The sequence below is a fragment of the Podarcis liolepis genome, assembly GCF_965112155.1.
Source record: "Podarcis liolepis genome assembly, chromosome: 7".
NCBI classification, from domain to species: domain Eukaryota; kingdom Metazoa; phylum Chordata; class Lepidosauria; order Squamata; family Lacertidae; genus Podarcis; species Podarcis liolepis.
The window spans coordinates 84,489,561-84,510,338 of NC_139561.1; the positions used below are offsets into that span (position 1 = coordinate 84,489,561).

General features: G+C 47.0%; 1 protein-coding gene across 4 annotated transcripts; it reads left to right on the forward strand.

The window, feature by feature from the left end:
• Nucleotides 1–14,045: 14,045 nt before the first annotated feature.
• On the forward strand, nt 14,046–20,479 carry APOE (apolipoprotein E). 4 transcript variants are annotated; one of them, XM_083515972.1, is made up of 4 exons: nt 14,046–14,202; nt 14,558–14,624; nt 17,007–17,157; nt 19,442–20,479. In XM_083515972.1, the coding sequence occupies exons 2-4, from the start codon at nt 14,582–14,584 to the stop codon at nt 20,055–20,057; spliced, it is 810 nt and encodes a 269-aa protein (XP_083372098.1). In that variant the 5' UTR covers nt 14,046–14,202; nt 14,558–14,581; the 3' UTR covers nt 20,058–20,479. The 4 variants fall into 4 exon arrangements, with proteins under 4 accessions (XP_083372098.1, XP_083372099.1, XP_083372097.1 ...); XM_083515973.1 differs by having other exon boundaries at nt 14,169–14,257; XM_083515971.1 differs by lacking the exon at nt 14,046–14,202 and adding an exon at nt 14,385–14,466.
• Nucleotides 20,480–20,778: the final 299 nt, after the last annotated feature.

Below are 20,778 nucleotides of genomic sequence, written 5' to 3' on the forward strand. Positions count from 1 at the left end.
TTTTTTTAGAGAGAGACTTGTGCTTTGAGGTATATGCAATCCTGGTCTTCTGGATTCTAGAACCTCTTATGAGTAGGACATGGGTCTTTGCATGACTGCAACCGAAAGCACAACAGGAAACGTTTGCAACACACAGTGCCCATCGCCGCCATCTTGGAAGGGCTGGCCTGAGACGTTTTGTTTCATCCTTTATTATTTTATTCACATAATATACATTCTTTACAACCAACAACTCCAAAATAAAATCATATGTTACAAAACCGTAAGTCTCATCTTTTCGTTTACACTGATCTCCTCTCCGATACCTTTACAGTGGTACCTCGGGTTACATACGCTTCAGGTTACAGACTCCGCTAACCCAGAAATAGTGTTTCAGGTTAAGAACTTTGCTTCAGGATAAGAACAGAAATCGTGCTCCGGCGGCATGGCGGCAGCAGGAGGCCCCATCGGCTAAAGTGGTGCTTCAGGTTAAGAACAGTTTCAGGTTAAGAGTGGACCTCTGGAACGAATTAAGTACTTAACCCGAGGTACCACTATACTTGATATTTCTTGCTGCCTTCTGCTTTCCTTATAGAATCTTTATGAAAATTTAAATCTCTTAAATGCTATACCAATCTTTAACAGTTTCAATTAATCCCTCCCCCTCCCTCCCCCACAGCCCAGTACTTCCCTCCACTATTATTTTTGTTATTGTTGTGTTATTCACTTTATTTGTTATTCCATCCTTAATATATTATTATCCTATCTCCTTGCGCCTCCTGAGACCTTTCGGTTGCCCGAGGCAGAAGACCCAAGCAGCCATTCCCTTGCCACTTAAAACAAGGCGCTGCCCATTAGGAGTTCAGTGCAATGGATGGGAACGGCACGAGCAAAACCTGCCACCCTTAATAGGTTGGCACCTGTCTGTCCCAGGAGACACCCCTTTGGGGGTGAAGATTACAGCGCCTGCTGTGGCTGTAGAGACCGATATGGGAGAGACATGTTTTATTGCAGCTGGGGCAGAAGAAGGCGACCGGGTGTGCTGCTGCAGTTGCACCATGGTGCAACCCAGCGGTCATTCCTCCTCTGGTCACTGGTGTGGATGCTCAACTTGCCTTGGAGTCAGTTTCAAAAAAAAACCGGGCAAAACCTTCCAGCTGTAATCGCATCGCAAATCCGCTGTGCATCAGGCCATGAATATCCATTTGATCTGTTTCTACTCACACCCACACTATAAAGCCCAGGGCTTCTCCCCAGAGAATCCCGGGGACTATAGTTTTTAAGGGTGCTGGGAACTGTAGCTCTGTGAGCAATAAATTGCAGTTCCCGGGATTCTCTGGAGGAAGCCATGTGCTTTAAATGTATAGCGTGGATGAGACCAGTTGCTTAAGTCTTGGGTGCATGGGGGAGAGGCATAGATCCCGGGCGCTTTGTTCCAGATTTCGCCAATGAGTTACTTTGTATGGCTCTGGCTGAGTCATTCATTACACCCCTCTGATTTCCCGTCAGTAAATTCCCCAAAACAATGTTGCCTTGTTCTTCCAGTAACCCCCCTAGATCTGTGAGTGGATCAGACTCCGCAAGATCAAAGTCAGAGGGGAGATGTAGAGATTCTTTTCTTTCTGATTATCTGTTTTTATATATATAAAAAAGTTCTGTTGTTTGAGGGATTTGCAGCACTGCTGGGATAGAGGAAGAGGAGGAGAGGTTGGCGCCAGAGGAGCACAAGATGGGGGTGTGTCAAGGGGCTGGGGAAAACAGCAGCAGCCCAGAAGGACAGGCAGAAAAAGGACTTTGGACTCAAATGCATCTCTAGGGATGAGGTTTCCAGAGGAATGGGATATATATTTTAAAAGTTTACTTATGTTGTCATGCAATGAAAGACACACAGACCGGGGTGCAGTATTCTGGGGGTGCTTGTGGTCCCCGAGAAACTGTTCCTTCCCACAGATCCCATTGTGGTTGTTTCCTCAGACACAGCGCTTGTGTTTCATAGGCAATGGGCTTCCACTACTGACAGAAAGATCTGTCAAGTTAAGCTTAGCCCATTTCCTGATTTTTCCAATCCTGAAATTCAGTTCTTCACATTTCTGTAGCAATTTGTGAACCGAATCTTTTAAGAATACAGTGGTACCTCGGGTTCCATACGCTTCAGGTTACATATGCTTCAGGTTACAGACTCCGCTAACCCAGAAATATTACCTCAGGTTAAGAACTTTGCTTCAGGATGAGAACAGAAATCGCGCGGCTGCGGCGCGGCGGCAGCAAGAGGCCCCATTAGCTAAAGTGGTGCTTCAGGTTAAGAACAGTTTCAGGTTAAGAACGGACCTCCGGAACGAATTAAGTTCTTAACCCGAGGTACCACTGTACTCATGAAAATTCATCAGTGTTTCACTGAGAATTTTCCTAGTAAACAATCTTTGTTTGCAATTTTAATTAAGGTCCATAGTTTTGCCCTAATAGAATGCGTTCTGTACGTTATCTTCACCAATATATTATTAGTTCCACTGGTACATGCATTTTTTGTTTTGTTGGAGAACCACACCACAAAATTCGGATACGTGCAAATTTCGAAGGATGCTTCCGTGTTTCGGTTCTCACTGGTTTTGGGGCTGTTGTTTTTTTCGAAAGTGCAAATTCGATACATTCTCCTTTCCATGTGAACTGAACTAAATTTCCCCCTCGCCCCCAGCCCCCCCCCAGCCATGCTATAGTTGGCCCTGTCTTTTGACCCTCATTCACATAAAAAGATAAATCCAGCCTGTTTCAGCGGTACTTGAATGAGGCATAAGGAGAAAATGTGCAACCCAGCTGCGCACTGGCAGGAAGTGGTGGGAAGGCTTCTTATAACAACAGCCACAACAACAACAACATTTCATAAGCGCTTAGAAAAAAAAAACTAGGTACTGTGCCATCTGCACATTACATAAGACTAGCAATGAGAAATCTAGCTCTCTTGTTCCCCGGATTTGGGCAAGGTTGAATCTGATAAAAGTACAGTTTTACCGCAAACAACTACATTAAATAAATTCACAAATGCAATCCTATACACGTCTACTTGTATACGTGTCTACTTCTAGCAGCACTGCCTAGAAAATGTATAGCTAGAAAGACTGCCTAAATCGCCTCTGTTGAAACACTGTTATTAGGAGTTTGCTGTTTTGCTATTGGGCATTTTGTACCTCAGGCCTGACGCTGAATGTCCTCCCTCGGATTGCCAGCAAATGTCACTAAAATAACATTTTGAAGTGAATCTGGAGTCTCTTGCTGAGTAGACATTGCTGGAAGATGCCAAGAGTGTTTTTAAAAATTCTTGCAAAACTATTTGGGTAATAGTGCTGCTGACCCACACAGACAAAGAGTGTTGTGGAAAGTTGTACAGTTCCTTCCTCTGGAGTCAGGGCAGGCTCCATCTGAGCAGAAAAAGTGGGTGGCGTGAGGCTCCTTTCCTCTCTGGTCATTTTTCAAATAATCCCTCTCCAAGCTTGTGTTTCAAACAGTGGTGCCTTTGTTCTCAAACTTAATCTGTTGTGGAAGTCTGTTCCAAAACCAAAGTGTTCCAAAACCAAGGCACGCTTTCCCATAGAAAGTAATGCAAAATGAATTAATCCGTTCCAGACTTTTAAAAACAGCCCCTAAAACAGCAACTTAACATGAATTTTACTATCTAACGAGACCATTGATCCATAAAATGAAAGCAATAAACAATGTACAATAAACAATGTATTATAAAACAAGTAAGATGTTATTGCAGAGGATAAAAATAAAAATTATTATTTTTTCCACATGTGCACTGATGATAGTCTTTGTTTGGATGGGAGGCTTTTATCTGTTTCCGCAGTCACACAATCAGTGGCTGAACTGGCTTCCACACAGTCACAAAAACAAATTAATCGAAAAAGCCTCAAAAACAATAAAACAAATAGCAAAAACAAAAGCGCCAAACTTAATCAGTTCTGGAAGTCCATTTGACTTCTGAAATGTTCAAAAACCAAGGCACAGCTTCTGATTGGTGCAGGTGCCCCAGAAACAATAGCTGACAGACACATTGGATTTCCGGCTTCCAAAAAACGTTCTGGAACACTTCCGGGTTTTCGGAGTTTGAGAACCAAAGCGTTTGAGAACAATGGCATTTGTGAACCAAGGTACTTAGAGGTAAAGCTTTAGGAGCCTTGTTATCTTTTCCTTCGAAGCCACTTGGTGAAGCGTGATCTGGAGCTGAAAAAGGACTGGAGGGGTCAAGGATGAAGCAGTCTTAACAACAACAACAACAACAACAACAACAACAACAACAATTTATTATTTGTACCCCGCCCATCTGGCTGGGTTTCCCCAGCCACTCTGGGCGGCTTCCATAGAAACCAAAAAACACTAAAATATCATACATTAAAAACTTCCCTGAACAGGGCTGCCTTAAGATGTCTTCTGAATGTCAGGTAGTTGTTTATCATTTTGACATCTGATGGGAGGGCGTTCCACAGGGCGGGCGCCACTACTGAAAAGGCCCTCTGCCTGGTTCCCTGTAGCTTTGCTTCTCGCAATGAGGGAACCGCCAGAAGGCCCTTGGCGCTGGACCTCAGCGTCCGGGCAGAGCGATGGGGGTGGAGACGCTCCTTCAGGTATACTGGGCCAAAGCCGTTTAGGGCTTTAAAGGTCAACACCAGCACTTTGAATTGTGCTCGGAAACGTACTGGGAGCCAATGTAGGTCTTTCAAGACCGGTGTTATATGGTCTCGGCGGCCGCCCCCAGTCACCAGTCTAGCTGCCGCATTCTGGATTAGCTGTAGTTCTAGACGTGTTTTTAGTTTTTAAAAAAGCACAGCAGGGAGGTGGGGACACAGAACTCCCTGAAGTTTGAGCCAGAGCCTGTACATGCATTTCTTGGGAGTAAATCTCATTGAGTTCAGCAGAAACATACTTTGCTGAAAGGGTCATCAGCCTCTCAGCAGCCCTGGAGGAGAGTCAGAGGCATTTAAAATTGAACCTACCTCGCTGGCACTTCCTGAAACAAACGCAGGAAAAATGAGAATGGACAGATTTGCCTGTCCCTAGTGGCTGAGACAGTGAAACCAGGGCAAGTGTGGAGAGGTCAGAAAGGAAGGTAGCTGATCTTTGACAACTTGCAGATCCAACCTCACTAGCTGCTTTGTGCTCTGATAGCAGTGATGCCAGCACCGTTGCACCTTCCCTTCCACCGTTGGCAAAATGAGATATTATGAGCACTCTTGGACTCTGTTTCCCTCCCATATGACTGCATGAGAATGCCACGTCGGGGTGACAAGGAGATAACACTTGATTTCTGACCCTTGGGCATGTCACGTCAAGAGGGCCAGTGCGCCAGCAATTTCAGCACAAGGGTTTAAAATCAATGAGCCAGATCTTTGAAGGAAAAAAAAAAGCTGGCAAGTTGATGAGAAAACAACAGCAAGTGTTAAGTCTTTTGTTTTCATTTCAAAAATGTGGTTTAATGCTTTGTATTTCTGATCTGAAGCGTTGAAGACGCTCATTTCTTCATGGGGAAAAAAGGTCAAGACCTTGCCCTTTAAGGCTGTGAAAAAAACTGTTTTGTGCACATTGGTGATCCACACACATAATAATAATAATAATAATAATAATAATAATAATAATAATTTATTATTTGTACCCCGCCCATCTGGCTGGGTTTCCCCAGCCACTCTGGGTGGCTTACAACAAAGATTAAAAATACATTAAAATGTCACACACTAAAAACTTCCCTGAACAGGGCTGCCTTCAGATGTCTTCTAAATGTCAGGTAGTTGTTTATTTCCTTGACATCTGATGGGAGGGCGTTCCACAGGGAGGGCACAACTACTGAGAAAACCCTCTGCCTGGTTCCCTGTAACCTCATTTCTTGCAGGGAGGGAACCACCAGAAGGCCCTCGGAGCTGGACCTCAGTGTCCAGGCAGAACAATGGGGGTGGGGACACTCCTTCAGGTATACTGGACTGAGGCCGTTTAGGGCTTTAAAGGTCAGCACCAACACTTTGAATTGTGCTCGGAAACATACTGGGAGCCAATATAGGTCTTTCAAGACCGGTGTTATGTGGTCTTGATGGCCTCCCCCAGTCACCAGTCTAGCTGCCGCATCTGAGTGGGACCCAGATGAATGGGAAGGGAATGCCTCTGGTTTGAATGTTAAAGTGTTAGTTTCGCGTGCAGTGGTTAAAGTCCATAAACAGCTGGGGCTTCGTCACCATAAACTGACCCTGGAACAAGTAAGAGCTGCTCAACTGTGGAATGGTCTCCTTCAGGAAGAAGTGGGCTCTCCTTCCTTTGAGGTTTTTAAGCAGATGTTGGAAGACCATCTGTCACGGATGGTTTAGTTGAGATTCCTGCATTACAGGGGGCTGGACTTGATGGCCCCTGGAGGTCCCTTCCAACTCTACGAATCTATGATACTGTGAACAATAGAGCGTAATATAAAGGCATGTTAAAAGTAAAGGGACCCCTGACCATTAGGTCCAGTCATGGCCGACTCTGGGGTTGCGCTCTCATCTCGCTTTATTGGCCGAGGGACCCGGCGTACAGCTTCCGGGTCATGTGGCCAGCATGACTAAGCCGCTTCTGGCGAACTAGAGCAGCGCACAGAAACACCGTTTACCTTCCTGCCGGAGCAGTACCTCTTTATCTACTTGCACTTTGACGTGCTTTCGAACTGCTAGGTTGGCAGGAGCAGGGACCGAGCAACGGGAGCTCACTCTGTCACGGGGAGTCGAACCACCGACCTTCTGATCGGCAAGCCCTAGGCTCTGTGGTTTAACCCACAGCGCCACCCGTGCCCCTCAAAGGCATGTTATGCCCCCCCCCAAAGCTGGACCTGTAGCAAGGCCGCTCTTAAAGCAGGCTTCCCTGACCTGTTTCTTCTCCAGATGTTTGCGCCTGCCACTCAGGCAGGGCTGGTGGGAATCAGAGCCCAAAACATCTGGAAAAGAAGCAGGCTGAGGCAGGCTGTCCCTAAAGGCATGCAGGGATCTCTGTCAGGAAGAAAATACTAGCTGGAGGCAGTTTCCACCACGTGGTGACGAAGCCCCAGCTGTTTGCTTATCTGCTAGAAAAATAAACCCCCAAGATGTTTTCAGCGTGTCTCCATGAACCTCAGATACGGTCATCCTGACCTCTGGTCTCAGCAGCGCTAAGGAGGGTTACTTTAGGTCAGACTTTGAAATGAGAAGCACGCTTTGCATTGAAGCCCAAAAGGGTAGCTGTGTGCTAGTTCCTTTTCTGAGCGGACGTTCCCAGGATCCCATTCTTTTATTCTGAATTAATTACCGCCAAATTGTGGGATTAGAAGGGGCTTCCGATGAGCTGCCTAGCCCTGGGGTTGCCAGCTTTTAAAACCAGCCCTGCACCTGTGTCTTTTGATAAAAAGATGCCTGCTTCTTGGGAGAAAAGCAATGACAGACCTAGACAGCATCTTAAAAAGCAGAGACATCACCTTTCTGACAAAGGTCCGTATGGTTAAAGCTATGGTTTTCCTAGTGGTGATGTATGGAAGTGAGAGCTGGACCATAAAGAAGGCTGATCGCCGAAGAATCGATGCTTTTGAATTATGGTGCTGGAGGAGACTCTTGAGAGTCCCATGGACTGCAAGAAGATCAAACCTCTCCATTCTGAAGGAAATCAGCCCTGAGTGCTCACTGGAAGGACAGATCCTGAAGCTGAGGCTCCAATACTTTGGCCACCTCATGAGAAGAGAAGACTCCCTGGAAAAGACCCTGATGTTGGGAAAGATGGAGGGCACAAGGAGAAGGGGACGACAGAGGACGAGATGGTTGGACAGTGTTCTCGAAGCTACAAACATGAGTTTGACCAAACTGTGGGAGGCAGTGGAAGACAGGAGTGCCTGGGGTGCTCTGGTCCAGGGGGTCACGAAGAGTTGGACACGACTAAATGACTAAACAACAACAACAACAATGCAGATAAACCAAGCGGCCGAAGCTTTTCCTGGGGTAAAGATGAAGACCTATAGAGGAAGAACGTCACCTTATTTTTGACATTTCACCAGCAGCAGCAAAAGGAGGGTGTGGGAGAGGAGGTGGTAAACAGTAGCCAGGTTTGCCAACTTTTCAGCCAGCCACTGCAGCTGTGCCTTTAACAGCAGCCTGTTCTGAGCTACTTAGCAGATGACAGTGTTTTGCCTCCAAGCCGTGGAGGTAAAAACCACCCAGAGCTGCAGAAGAGCAGAGTGCTGTTCTGATCAATTGGCAACATGGTACTAACCAGTAACTATATTAATAAGTCTTGCAAACACAGCCAATTAAGCTCAAGGCCCAATTATTACAAGAAACAGTGGTGTGGTGTGGAGAGGAATATTGTTTTGTAGGCCCAGCTGAAGACTGGCTTCCAGAAGCAAGCGGTTTCTTTCAGAGTTGCAATACAGGCAGACGTCCGAAGAGGTGATCTCTTCCCCATCGCCATATCTCCAGACTGGTGGGAAAGTCACCCGTTGAATTTTTTTACCTGTCGTGATTAAAGCAAGAAAGGGTTCTGCTGGGAAAATAAAACTCCCCTTGTGCCTCAGCTTAATTCCTAGCTAGAAGCTCGAGAAAGGCACTTGTGTGTGTGTGTGTGCTTAAAAGGGTGTGTGAAACGGCGTTGATGTTAAAAAACAACAACACTGTTTCATAGAACTTCCTACCCAGGTGTTTTTAGACACCGAGGTGTTTTAGAGCACCTCAAAGACCCTGCTTGTAGTATTCATCACAGCACCTCAGCCGAGCCTACAACCCAAAATACAGTCTGTGGTGGAGGAATTCCACCTCTCTTGTTGACTTCCTTCCTTAAAAACTGGACAGGCTGTGTAGTTTGAGCTATCCGGGGTGGGAGGAAATCTGGGGGCTTGGAGTCCTGTTCCCGATACGCCACAGGGGATTCACAGTAAAAAAGGCTTCAGTGGTAGACTTGGCAATTAAACTCCTGCGGTTCAGGAGAAGCAGTAAGGTCAAACAAGGACAGAGGCGACTGCGAGGCGATAAAGGCCACATTCACACAATGTATTTAAAGATTTCTGGGAGCATCTTAAGGATGCTGAGAGTTGACACCTATCCCCCCCCCTCCCAGAGCTACAATTCCCAGACTTCCCTGGGGAGAAGGATTTAATGCCAAACCACTCTGGGAATTGTAGCTCTGGGATGGGGAACTAGCATTTCCTTGCCACTTCCGGCACCCTCAACAAACCGCAGGTCCCAGAATTCTTGGCGGGAAGCCATGGCCCATGGCAGTTTAAAATAGTATCATTGTGTTTTAAACGTATGGTGTGCATGTGGCCAACGTCAGTGGGTGGTGAGGAGGAAGTGGGGGCCCCCCAGCACCAGAAAGGGGGTTATTTATATATCATTATTTTAATGTATTTTTAATTTTTGTTGGAAGACGCCCAGAGTGGCTGGGGAGACCCAGCCAGATGGGTGGGGTACAAATAATAAATTATTATTATTATTATTTTTACAGTCATACCTCAGGTTACAGATACTTCAGGTCGCGTGATTTTGGGTTGTGCATCGCGCTGAACCCGGAAGTACTGGAAGTGCGCAGACGCGGTGCTGCGGGTTGTGGGTGCTGCGGGTTGCGAACATGCTTCCCGCACAGATCACGTTTGCAACCCAAGCGTCCACTGTATTATTATTATTATTATTATTATTATTATTATTATTATTATTATTATTAAATTTGCCATCCTCTTTATCTCACCCAGAGCAACCCAAAGCAACTGCCAACCAAAATGTTACCCTGAGCCCAATACATTTGACTCCTGAAAAGGCACATCCCTGTGATGTCGTCCCCTTGCTGGTGGTTGTTATTCCATTTGCTGCCTGAAACAGCCGCCTCACTTTACCTCAGATCTGTCCACGCAACTCCGCGACCCGCCAAGCTGAATGGATTGTGGGCTCCATTTGTCTTGGTGGGTCACACAGGTTGTATGTATGCCGGTTTGCTCTACTGCTAAGGCAGCAAGAGGCCTGTTAGCACTTGTCTAGAAAACAGCTGGTGGTACAAGGAATAATAATAATAAGGATAATAATTTGTACCCCGCCCATCTGGCTGGGTTTCCCCAGCCACTCTGGGCAGCTTCCAACAAAGATTAAGAATACATTAAAAAGAAAGAAGCTCAGACTGTCACGGGTTGTGCATGTCTGCAAGAGTTTGTGCCTTGCATGTGCTCATTTTGTTAGGCCTCGGTTTCGTGTTCAGTTCAGCATGTGCCTGGCAGGGTGAATTCACCTCTTTGACTCACAACCCTGCTAACCCTTCTCTCTCGAAGAACCCTTACGAAATCCCTCCAGTCAACAGAGTCACAAGAAGAGAAGTCTCCTCCGTCCCAGCGACCCAGACGTTTGCAACAGGACACCCACGATTTCCTGCATCCTAGTAGCAAAGAATGACGTTTTCCCCAGTAAAACTCCACCTCGCCTCTAAAAGTTCTGTCTAAAGTTGTGGACAAAATGGCCTCTCAAAATTCTGTACTCTTTATTTGTGGGCAAAGAAACCGTGGGGAGAAACATTCACAGCCAGCCCTACCGTTGGACAGATTTGAGTTGGCTGCCTCAGGTGGCAAATGCGGGGGGTGGGGAGCGGTGGCCAGATGATAGTGGACTGCATCATGTGATCTGCAGCCTCCTAAGCTCAGGTGTTCTGGAAGGTACTGCTCTGTTGACAATGGCGAAACAAGATTCAGGGCAACGTCTGGACACCACTGCATTGAATGAAAGGCTTCAGTGAGCCAGACACTATCTTGTTGTTGTTGTTGTTGTTTAGTCGTTTAGTCGTGTCCGACTCTTCGTGACCCCATGGACCAGAGCATGCCAGGCACTCCTGTCTTCCACTGCCTCCCGCAGTTTGATCAAACCCATGCTGGTAGCTTCGAGAACACTATCCAACCATCTTGTCCTCTGTCGTCCCCTTCTCCTTGTACCCTCCATCTTTCCCAACATCAGGGTCTTTTCCAGGGAGTCTTCTCTTCTCATGAGGTGGCCAAAGTATTGGAGCCTCAGCTTCAGGATCTTGCTTTTCACCCAAAGCAGCCAAGGCTACCTTTGTACCATATATCTAAAGATCTTTTATACAAGTTTAAGTCTCACGGATCTCCCCCAAGGCATACTGGGAACTGTAGTTTGTTAAGGGTACTGAGAGTTGTTAGGCGATCCGTATCCTCGCCCAAGAGCTACAATTCCCAAAGCGGCTTAACAAGCAATCCCTCTTCCTAGAGAACTCTGGGAATGGCAGCTCTGGGAGTGGAATAGCAGTCGTCGCGCTGTGGGTTAAACCACAGAGCCTAGGACTTGCCGATCAGAAGGTTGGCGGTTCGAATCCCCCCGACGGGGTGAGCTCCCATTGCTCGGTCCCTGCTCCTGCCAACCTAGCAGTTTGTCAAAGTGCAAGTAGATAAATAGGTACTGCTCTGGCGGGAAGGTAAATGGCGTTTCCGTGCGCTGCTCTGGTTCGCCAGAAGCGGCTTAGTCATGCTGGCCACATGACCCGGAAGCTGTTCACCGGCTCCCTCGGCCAGTAAAGCGAGATGAGCGCCGCAACCCCAGATTCGGCCACGACTGGACCTAACGGTCAGGGGTCCCTTTACCTTTACCAACTCTCAGCAGCTTTAACAAACAACAGTTCCCAGGATGCTCTGGAGAAAGCCATGCCTGTTGAAGTGGCGTAAGAGTGCAATGACTGATAAATTTCAACCCCTTTCTAGTTTTGTCAGGTGTGCAGTAACATACCCTTTCCTGTTTCATATGGGAGTAAACCAGAGCAACAAACACCTCTTGGTTCCTTCCCCACAACATGAAATATTATTCTTGCTGCCCACTAATATGAATTAGGTAGTTTGGGGGTTTGCACCCCAAATATGTCTCAATAAATGGCGTGGATAAACCACTTTGGTTTATAACCCTATGAGCAATTCTGGGAGTAAGCCCCATTGAACTCAATGAGACGTACACCTGTGTAGACAAACGTTGGCAAGAGTACCTGCATTTCATGCAGGAGTTTTGAAGTTCAACACCTGGCATCTACGGGTAAAGCTGAAAGCGACACCTGCCTAAAATCATGAGTAGCCGTTGTCATTACTGAGCTAGCTGGACCAAGGGTCTGACACAGCATGAGGCAGCTTACTCTGTTCCTGTGAGTTGACTTGATTTCCCTTGGTATAACTTGAAGAAGAAGAAGAGTTTGGATTTGATATCCCGCCTTTCACTCCCCTTCAGGAGTCTCAAAGCGGCTCACATTCTCCTTTCCCTTCCTCCCCCACAACAAACACTCTGTGAGGTGGGTGGGGCTGAGATACTTCAAAGAAGTGTGACTGGCCCAAGGTCACCCAGCAGCTGCATGTGGAGGAGCGGAGACACGAACCCGGTTTCCCAGATTACGTGACTACCGCTCTTAACCACTACACCACACTGGCTCTCTCTCAGGTGTCTGTCTATTGACAGATCTGGCAATTGCGACCTGTCACGTAGGGGTGTGGACAATCCCAGATGAATTTTCCAAGGGTCCAAAATCTCACAAAATCACCGTGTACAGTTGACTGTGTCTCTTACTGTCTGGATTCACTTGTGTGTACCTGAAAAAGTGGTAGAAATGTGTACAGTGGTACCTCGGGTTACATACGCTTCAGGTTACAGACGCTTCAGCTTACAGACTCCGCTAACCCAGAAATAGTGCTTCGGGTTAAGAACTTTGCTTCAGGATGAGAACAGAAATCGTGCTCCGGTGGCGCGGCAGCAGCGGGAGGCCCCATTAGCTAAAGTGGTACCTCAGGTTAATAACAGTTTCAGGTTAAGAACGGACCTCCGGAACGAATTAAGTACCGTATTTTTTGCTTTATAAGACTCACTTTTCCCCTCCTAAAAAGTAAGGGGAAATGTGTGTGTGTCTTATGGAGCGAATGCAGGCTGTGCAGCTATCCCAGAAGCCAGAACAGCAAGAGGGATTGCTGCTTTCGCTGCGCAGCGATCCCTCTTGCTGTTCTGGCTTCTGAAATTCAGAATTTTTTCCCCTTGTTTTCCTCCTCCAAAAACTAGGTGCGTCTTGTGGTCTGGTGCGTCTTATAGAGCGAAAAACACGACACTTAACCCAAGGTACCACTGTACATTTGTTTTCAGACACTCATAAGCTACACATTCAGCAACAGACTTGAACTGATAAATCTCAACAGCAAAACAGTTGAATGGCAGTAGAGGGGAGGATATAGTTTGGAGGAGAGAAGGGGCAAATGTCTCCCCCATCTTCTTCCCTGTTACCTCTGCTGGGGTATTCCAATATGAGTTTGTCACCACTGGGAACAGAAGCGTTAAGGGAGAAGAAATCGGTGGATAAGAGCTTTGCATGGCCTCCCGCTGCTGCTTCTCCCCTCTGAATCACCCTTTCCCCAAGTCTGTCCCACTGTTTTATGTTAACTCAGTCTGACTTTGATCGACCATTTCGGGCCTCACTGTAGCATAAACACATTTTAATCAATGCCATCTTTTCTCCACCACCCAAGAACACAATTCGTTTCATGCAAGAAAACAATTTTCAGTGAAGCTTGTGCAAATACACTGGTACCTCAGGTTAAGTGCTTAATTCGTTCCAGAGGTCCGTTCTTAACCTGAAACTGTTCTTAACCTGAAGCACCACTTTAGCTAATGGGGCCTCCTGCTGCTGCTGCGCCACTGGAGCGCGATTTCTGTTCTCATTCTGAAGCAAAGTTCTTAGGTACTATTTCTGGGTTAGTGGAGTCTGTAACCTGAAGTGTATGTAACCCGAGGTACTACTGTAGCTGCAAAAAAATGGGAGAAAGATGGCCATGGGAAATGTGTGAGAGCACCTCTCCACGTTCTTCAGGCAGAGAGGAAAAAGAATTATTTAACAGCTTCTATTCTGCCTGGTGGGGAGACTTGTGTCAGTCAAAAGTTCACATACTTGATGCAATAAAAAAAAACATTGCTTTAACTATTTTGTTTTCCTCCCTCCCTCTCTTTCTCTGGTGAGTTCAGGGTTAAGACTTTCCCTAGCAGTGTGTGTGTGCAAAGTGTGTGTGTGGGTGTTAAACTTTGTCCTCGATGCCACTTTGGCAAAATTTTGTGACTACTGCTGCTGCTGACTCTGCCAGTCCCGCCTCCCTCTCCCCCCCCCTCTCTTTCCTACCAGCTGAGCTGGGTATTTAAGTCTGCACTGAGGTCTGGCTGAACACTTTCCAGACTCCAGAGGAAGGGAAGGTAAAGGAAGGTGAGAGCAAAGCAGAATAACTGGCAACTTTGCACAATCTCTTCTTGTTTTGAAGGTGTGTCGGGTTTGTGGGTTCTAATGTGCATTGTGGACTGGGACCAAGAGACCAAGGGGAAAGAGCTGTTTTCGATTTAAGGACATTTGGAGAAAAGTCTGCTAATGTGTGGGGGTGTGTGTTTTTTTAATGGTATGGCATTCGGTGGGGTCTCTCTTTCAGGACTGAGCAGATACAGTCTCATCGTTGGCTGGGCTGCGATTAATCCTGTGTGTGTCTCTTAAAGATTCCTGCTGGTGGAGGAAAATACCCACTCCATTACCTAATTTTGTCCCTTTTTTTAATGTCTCCGTTTCTCAGAAGGGTCCAGAAAAGTCGGTGATCATGAAATTCCTTGCCCTGTTTTTCACAGCCGTCCTGCTGGGAGGTGAGTGGCGGAATTGGAAGAGGTGGTTTGTCTTGAATAAAATCGGACGCACAGAACGAGCTAAGCACCCTTCGTCCCCTCTATCCCAATGCTCCTTAAAGGCTAGTTCAAAGGCAGCACGGACTTCTATACTCCATGGGTGTGGAACTTCCACAAACAGTGGCAGTTTACCTCGGTGAAGCAGATCAGAGCAGCTCTTAGTCTTATGCCATGGTTTATTGGGAGAATATCGCTTCTCCACAAGTTGTGTGTGGCGTGAGCTAATGTAAAGAGGGAAAGAGGGATGAAGGTAGACTAGACACATCAGAACATCAGGGTTGCGTTGTGGGGAGCGGCCAGAAATCTGAGCTAGCTTGACTTTTGTGCTTTGAAATTATGGGGATGTTGGCCACATGGGCTTTAAAACTCTGTCCTGCTCACTGTGCGATTGATGCTGCTTTATTAAAAAAATTGGACACTTGTCCATTTAGCTCAGTGCTGTCTGCACTGGCTGGTAGCAGTGTCGGATTTACGTATAAGCTAAACAAGCTATAGCTTAGGGGGCCCCCAAAAAAATTATAGGAAAAAACCTGGATGTACATTTCCAAAATATAAGATAAAAAACAAATAAAATAAAACCTACATACAGCAACAGTGTTTTGCGTTGTATAGGCTCCTAGGATGTAAGTCATGGGCCCCGCCTGCTAGCCTGCACCCTAAAATATCACTGGTTTGCTCATTTGTATATATAGGATAGGGACACGGAGGCACTGTGGGTTAAACCACAGAGCCTAGGACTTGCCGATCAGAAGGTCAGCGTTCGAATCCCCATGACGGGGTGAGCTCCCATTGTTTGGTCCCAGCTCCTGCCAACCTAGCAGTTCGAAAGCATGTCAAAGTGCAAGTAGATAAATAGGTACCACTCTGGCAGGAAGGTAAACGGCATTTCCATGCGTTGCTCTGGTTCGCCAGAAGCGGCTTAGTCATGCTGACCACATGACCCAGAAGCTGTACACCGGCTCCCTCGGCCAATAAAGCGAGATGAGCGTCGCAACCCCAGAGTCTGTCACGAGTGGACCTAATGGTCAGGAGTCCCTTTACCTTTACCTATATATAGGGTGCATACATTCTGCATGTGCAAATGGCTTTAGATACCTGTTAGGTCCATAAATTACCCTATAGCATATATCCAACACAAAAAACAGCAGCCATTTGTTGTTGACAAAGAGCAGCTGGACATATAAAGGGCCCCATTACCTTCAGTAGCTTAGGGCCTCATCAAACTTAAATACGGCCCTGGCTAGTAGCATCTCTCAGGGGCACAGAGCGCTTCACTTGTGCAACTGTGTAATGTGAAATAAGGGAAGGGACCTATTGCTGATTGTGGAAGGAGGGAGCTGTAGAGTCCTTTGCCCCCTCTCATAGCTTGGCAACGCAGTGTAGTGGTTAGAGCATGAGACTAAAACTTGGGGGAGAGCCAGGTTTAAATTCCTGCTCGGAGAGGGTTGACTCTGAGTCAGCCGGCCTTGGCTACCTTGCAGGGTTGTTTTGAGGATAAAGAGGGGAGTTCTCGGAGGGCAGAGCACGATAAACCTGCAAACAAATGGGAAGAAAATGCATCCTAAGGGGAAAGGTTGGGGTGGGCTTGGCTCCCCAGAAGGGAAGGCTCTGTGGGGGTCTGGACTGACCACCCTAGGCTGAAGTAGGTCGCTATTTGCCTATTTAGGCATGCAGGTGCCTCGTCAAGGTTAGTTTAGGACTTGTGTTTAACAACCGCAACCTTTGGCCCCATCAATGGGTCACCCTATCTAGGAATGCTGAGTTGTGAAAGTAACATCAGCCCTAAAAGCTGCTGGGATTAAGTAAGGACGTTTGTGCCATCGATTGATGACACAAGGGAAGGAGGTGTAATGGCACTTCCATCTGGGCTTGCGAAATGACCAGCATTTTGAAAAACAAAACACTGGACAGTCACAAACTACACGCTCAAGCCCTTCCATCCCATTCCAGTCACTGAGACACTAGCTAGCGATGGGAAGAGGCGACAAGATGGCGGCACTTCCCCTCTGCAACAGGAAGTACCTTCTTAATTGGGGATATGTCTCCAACAAAGTTATATTCAGAGGAGGCCCACTGAAATCAATGGACACATGCCTATTGTTTTTAGTGGGTCTCCTCTGAGCAGGACTACGCCGCATAAATCCCTTCATGTTTTGCCTCCTTGCCATCACTCGCAGGAGTGTGGCTTCGCTGATTCCAAGGGCCTCACTTTGTAAGTGGCTTGCGGCCAGGTGGGATGCCCCAGGTGGGATGCCCCATATTGACTCATTCAGTATGGGGGGACGTGAGTTTGGCCTGTTGCTAGATCCTTGAATGTTTTCCTCCTTTCCCTAATCCACGCAGGCTCCTTGGCCAACCCTGTCCCCGAAGAAGGGACAAAGTCCAAATGGGAGGAGACGGTGGATGTCTTCAGGGATGTAGTGACCAGGATTGGGGATGCGGCTGATGATGCCACTGCTCAGATCAAGAGTTCGCAGCTCAGCAAGGAACTGGAGTGAGTGATTTTGCTTCTTCCTTTTTAGTGGGTACAGGCGCTAGGTGGGTTTTTTTTAATGACACGTGCTCAGCTGGAGTTTTCACAGCCCCAGTACATGCTCCAAAAAGTCCAAGCTCACATTGCTCTTAAATCTCATAGAATGACATAGATCTTAAGATGGGTGATATCTTATTATTAGAACTGAAACACATTTTGGGGAGAAGGAAAAAAATGAAGGCTGTGTACATTTACAGCACATTCAAAGCATGTTACCTCACCCCACCTCAAAGAATTCTGGGCACTGTAGTTTGATAAGGGCTCCTGGGAACTGTAACTCTGCGAGGGGTAAACTACTGTTTACCCATAATTCTCTGAGGGAAAGAATGCATTTTGAATGTGCTTTAAAGGTATAGTATGTACACAGCCCATATCACACTTACATGGCAGGAATCCCAATCGGAATTGTACAATTTCTGAAGTTAAAAAACCCCTGGATTTTAGAATCTTCTGTTTTTGTTTGTTTGGACACCAGCCCCTAGAATTTTCAAATTTGTCAGGTCCTTTGCAAAATGTTGCTTTGGTTCTTGCATGCCTAATTTGTTCTGGAACCAACAGAACTTTGAAATTTACTGGGGCCTGGTGTTAAAGACTGGCGTTGTCAGATTGGCTCACACCCTGATAGGGCCACGATATCTTCCAGAGTGGTCCCTTGTTACCTCCATCCTGCTGAAGGATGATTTAGGCTGTGCACACATTGCCAGCTTGAAACACAGTTGGACGTTCTTTTCCTCAATAATAATAATAATTTATTATTTATACCCCATCCATATGGCTGGGTTTTCCAAGCTGCTCTGGGCGGCTTCCAACAAAAGATTAAAAATACATTAAAACATCAGTCATTAAAAACTTTCCTAAACAGGGATGCCTTCGGCTGTCTTCTAAACATTGGATAGTTGTTTATTTCTTTGACATCTGGTGGGAGGGTGTTCCACAGGGCGGGTGCCACTACCAAGAAGGCCCTCTGCCTGGTTCCCTGCAACTTCACTTTTTGCAATGAGGGAACCACCAGAAGGCCCTGCGGAGATGAAAAGGTGGGAAAGAATCCTGGGAACTGTAATTTGTAAAAGTGCTAGGACTGTGACTTCAATGCAACCATAATAATAATAATAATAATAATAATAATAATAATAATAATAATAATTCCTTATTTAAATGCTGTCCACCTGAATGGGTTTCCCCAGCCGCTCTGGGCAGCTCCCAACAGAATATTAAAAACGCAATAAAACATCAAACATTAAAAACTTCCCTAAGCAGGGCTGCCTTCAGATGTCTTCTTCTTTTTTTTTTTTTTTGAATTCTTTTTATTAGGTTTCCTTTGTCGTACACATACAAAAAGAAAGACAAATGCAAGGGGAAAAAAACAAAAAAACAAAAATGTAGCTACTCAATTCACACAATAATTGAGTGAATTGACAAAAAAGACACTAAAAAAGAAAAAGAAAAGGAGGGGGGAAAAGAAAAAGAAAAAGACAGAAAAATTGGTACATATAACAATTAACATACAACAGATGTCTTCTAAAAGTCTTCAGATGTCTTCTAAAAGTCAATTAGTTGTTTATTTCCTTGACATCTGCTGGGAGGGCGTTCCACAGGGCGGGCGCCACGACCGAGAAGGCCCTCTGTCTGGTTCCCTGTAACCTCACTTCTCGCAGGGAGGGAACCACCAGAAGGCCCTCAGAGCTGAACCTCAGTGTCCAGGCTGAACGATGGGGTGGAGATGCTCCTTCAGGTATATAAGGTCAATGAGGCTGTTTAGAGCTTTAATCAGCACCAACACTTTGAATTGAGCTTGGAAATGTACTGGGAGACGATATAAATCCTCTTAAGACTGGTGTTATATGTTCCCGGCTGCCACTCCCAGTCACTAGTCCGGCAGCCGTGTTCTGGATTAGATGGTAGTTTCCAAGTCACCTTCAAAGGTAGCCCCACGTAGAGAACATTGCAGTAGTCCAAGCAGGAGATAACCAGATGATCTGCAGTTGCCAGGTTTCTCCTGGGTTTTGCTAGTGAGGTATACGAGGGATTTAAATGTATGGTGTGAATGTGGCGCCAGGGTTGCCAAAATCTCCTTGCCACTTAGCAGGGTGGTACAGGCACCCATGTTCCTCCAAGGTGGGCAAGCTCACCTCAGGATAGATTGGTTGTCTATCCTGCAAGAATTATGGCTGCAGGGCCGAATGCTAGAGAATGACCAGGGTGACACGATTCTGACCCTTCCCTGCTACCTCCTCCTTCTCCACAGTGGCTTTATCACAGACACCATGGCGGAGTTGGACCTCTACACAGAGAACCTGCGCTCCAAGATAGGCCCCTATGCCCAGGATGTGCAGCAGCGCCTGACGACCGAAATGTCGGCCTTGTCCGAGAAGCTGCGGACCGACATGGAGGAGACCAAGGGCAAGGTGGTCCAGTACACCAACGACGCGCGCCTGATGCTCAACCACAACATGGAGGTCCTGCGGTCCCAGTTCAACCTCTACATGCGCAAGATGAAGAAGCGCCTCACGAAGGACGTCGACGACCTGCAGAGGAAGTTTGAAGCCTACAGGGCGGAGGTGCAGACCAGCGCAGACGAGAAGGTGGAAGCCGTGCGCCAGAGCCTGGAGCCCTATTTCTCCAAAATCCGCGAGAAGGGGCAGCAGCGTTTCCAGGCCCTGGCGCAGGCCGTCGGCGAGCAAGGGAAGATGGTCCACGAGCAACTCAACAGCCGAGCTCAGGAGTTGAAGGACTCCTTTGACCAGACGGCCGAAAAGGTGCGCGAGTGGTTCGCGCCCTTGGTGGAGGACCTCACCACCCGGATCCAGGCCATTGTGGAGAAAGTCAAGGAGGCTCAGGCGCAGGTGGAGGCACAGGCCTAAGGCCTAAGGCCTGTGCTCCCAGGAAGAGCAACATGGCTGACCTCCGTTTCTGTGGGAACCAAGATGGCTCTCTTTGGCTGGACAGGCGTTGACGGTCCTTGCTGTATACTAACCTCACACCGCACGGCAGGTCCCCCTCCCTGTCCAGCTCTACTTGGCCAGAGTGCTGCCATTTTGGCCAATTAACATTCCACACACTTTTCTCTGGTGACCAGCACTTTCTACGTCCTCCATTAGTAACCGCTGTTGCACCTGCGAACCACTGACAAGAAAAGGGCGCTCTGCCCTGTTTCCCCGTTTTAACACCTCACACCCAAGACACTTGTGTCATTCCTTTCACCACAATTTCTTGGCTTTCCTGGTGTGTTTTTTCCTTTCTTTCCCATTTTGACCTGTTAACTGAATAAAACGTACTTTGGATACAGGGGTCTCCCTTTCTTGTGATGGAGTTTCATGTCTCGTTTTGCATTGCACGACAACCGGTATACACACAGAGCAGGAGGAACAGGTAAACAGTAATTGAAACGGCATCGGTTATCCCGAATCAGCAGCATACCTTTGCAGCTCCACAGGAAGCATGAAATCATAGAAGGGACCTCTGAGGGCCATCTAGTCCAACCCCCAGCAATGCGGGATGTTTCTGAACACCCAGGCGCAAAAACTCAGGGTTGTTTCTGCTTTGCCAGCTATATTCAAGTGGTTTCTTTCTTTTTGCCCGTCC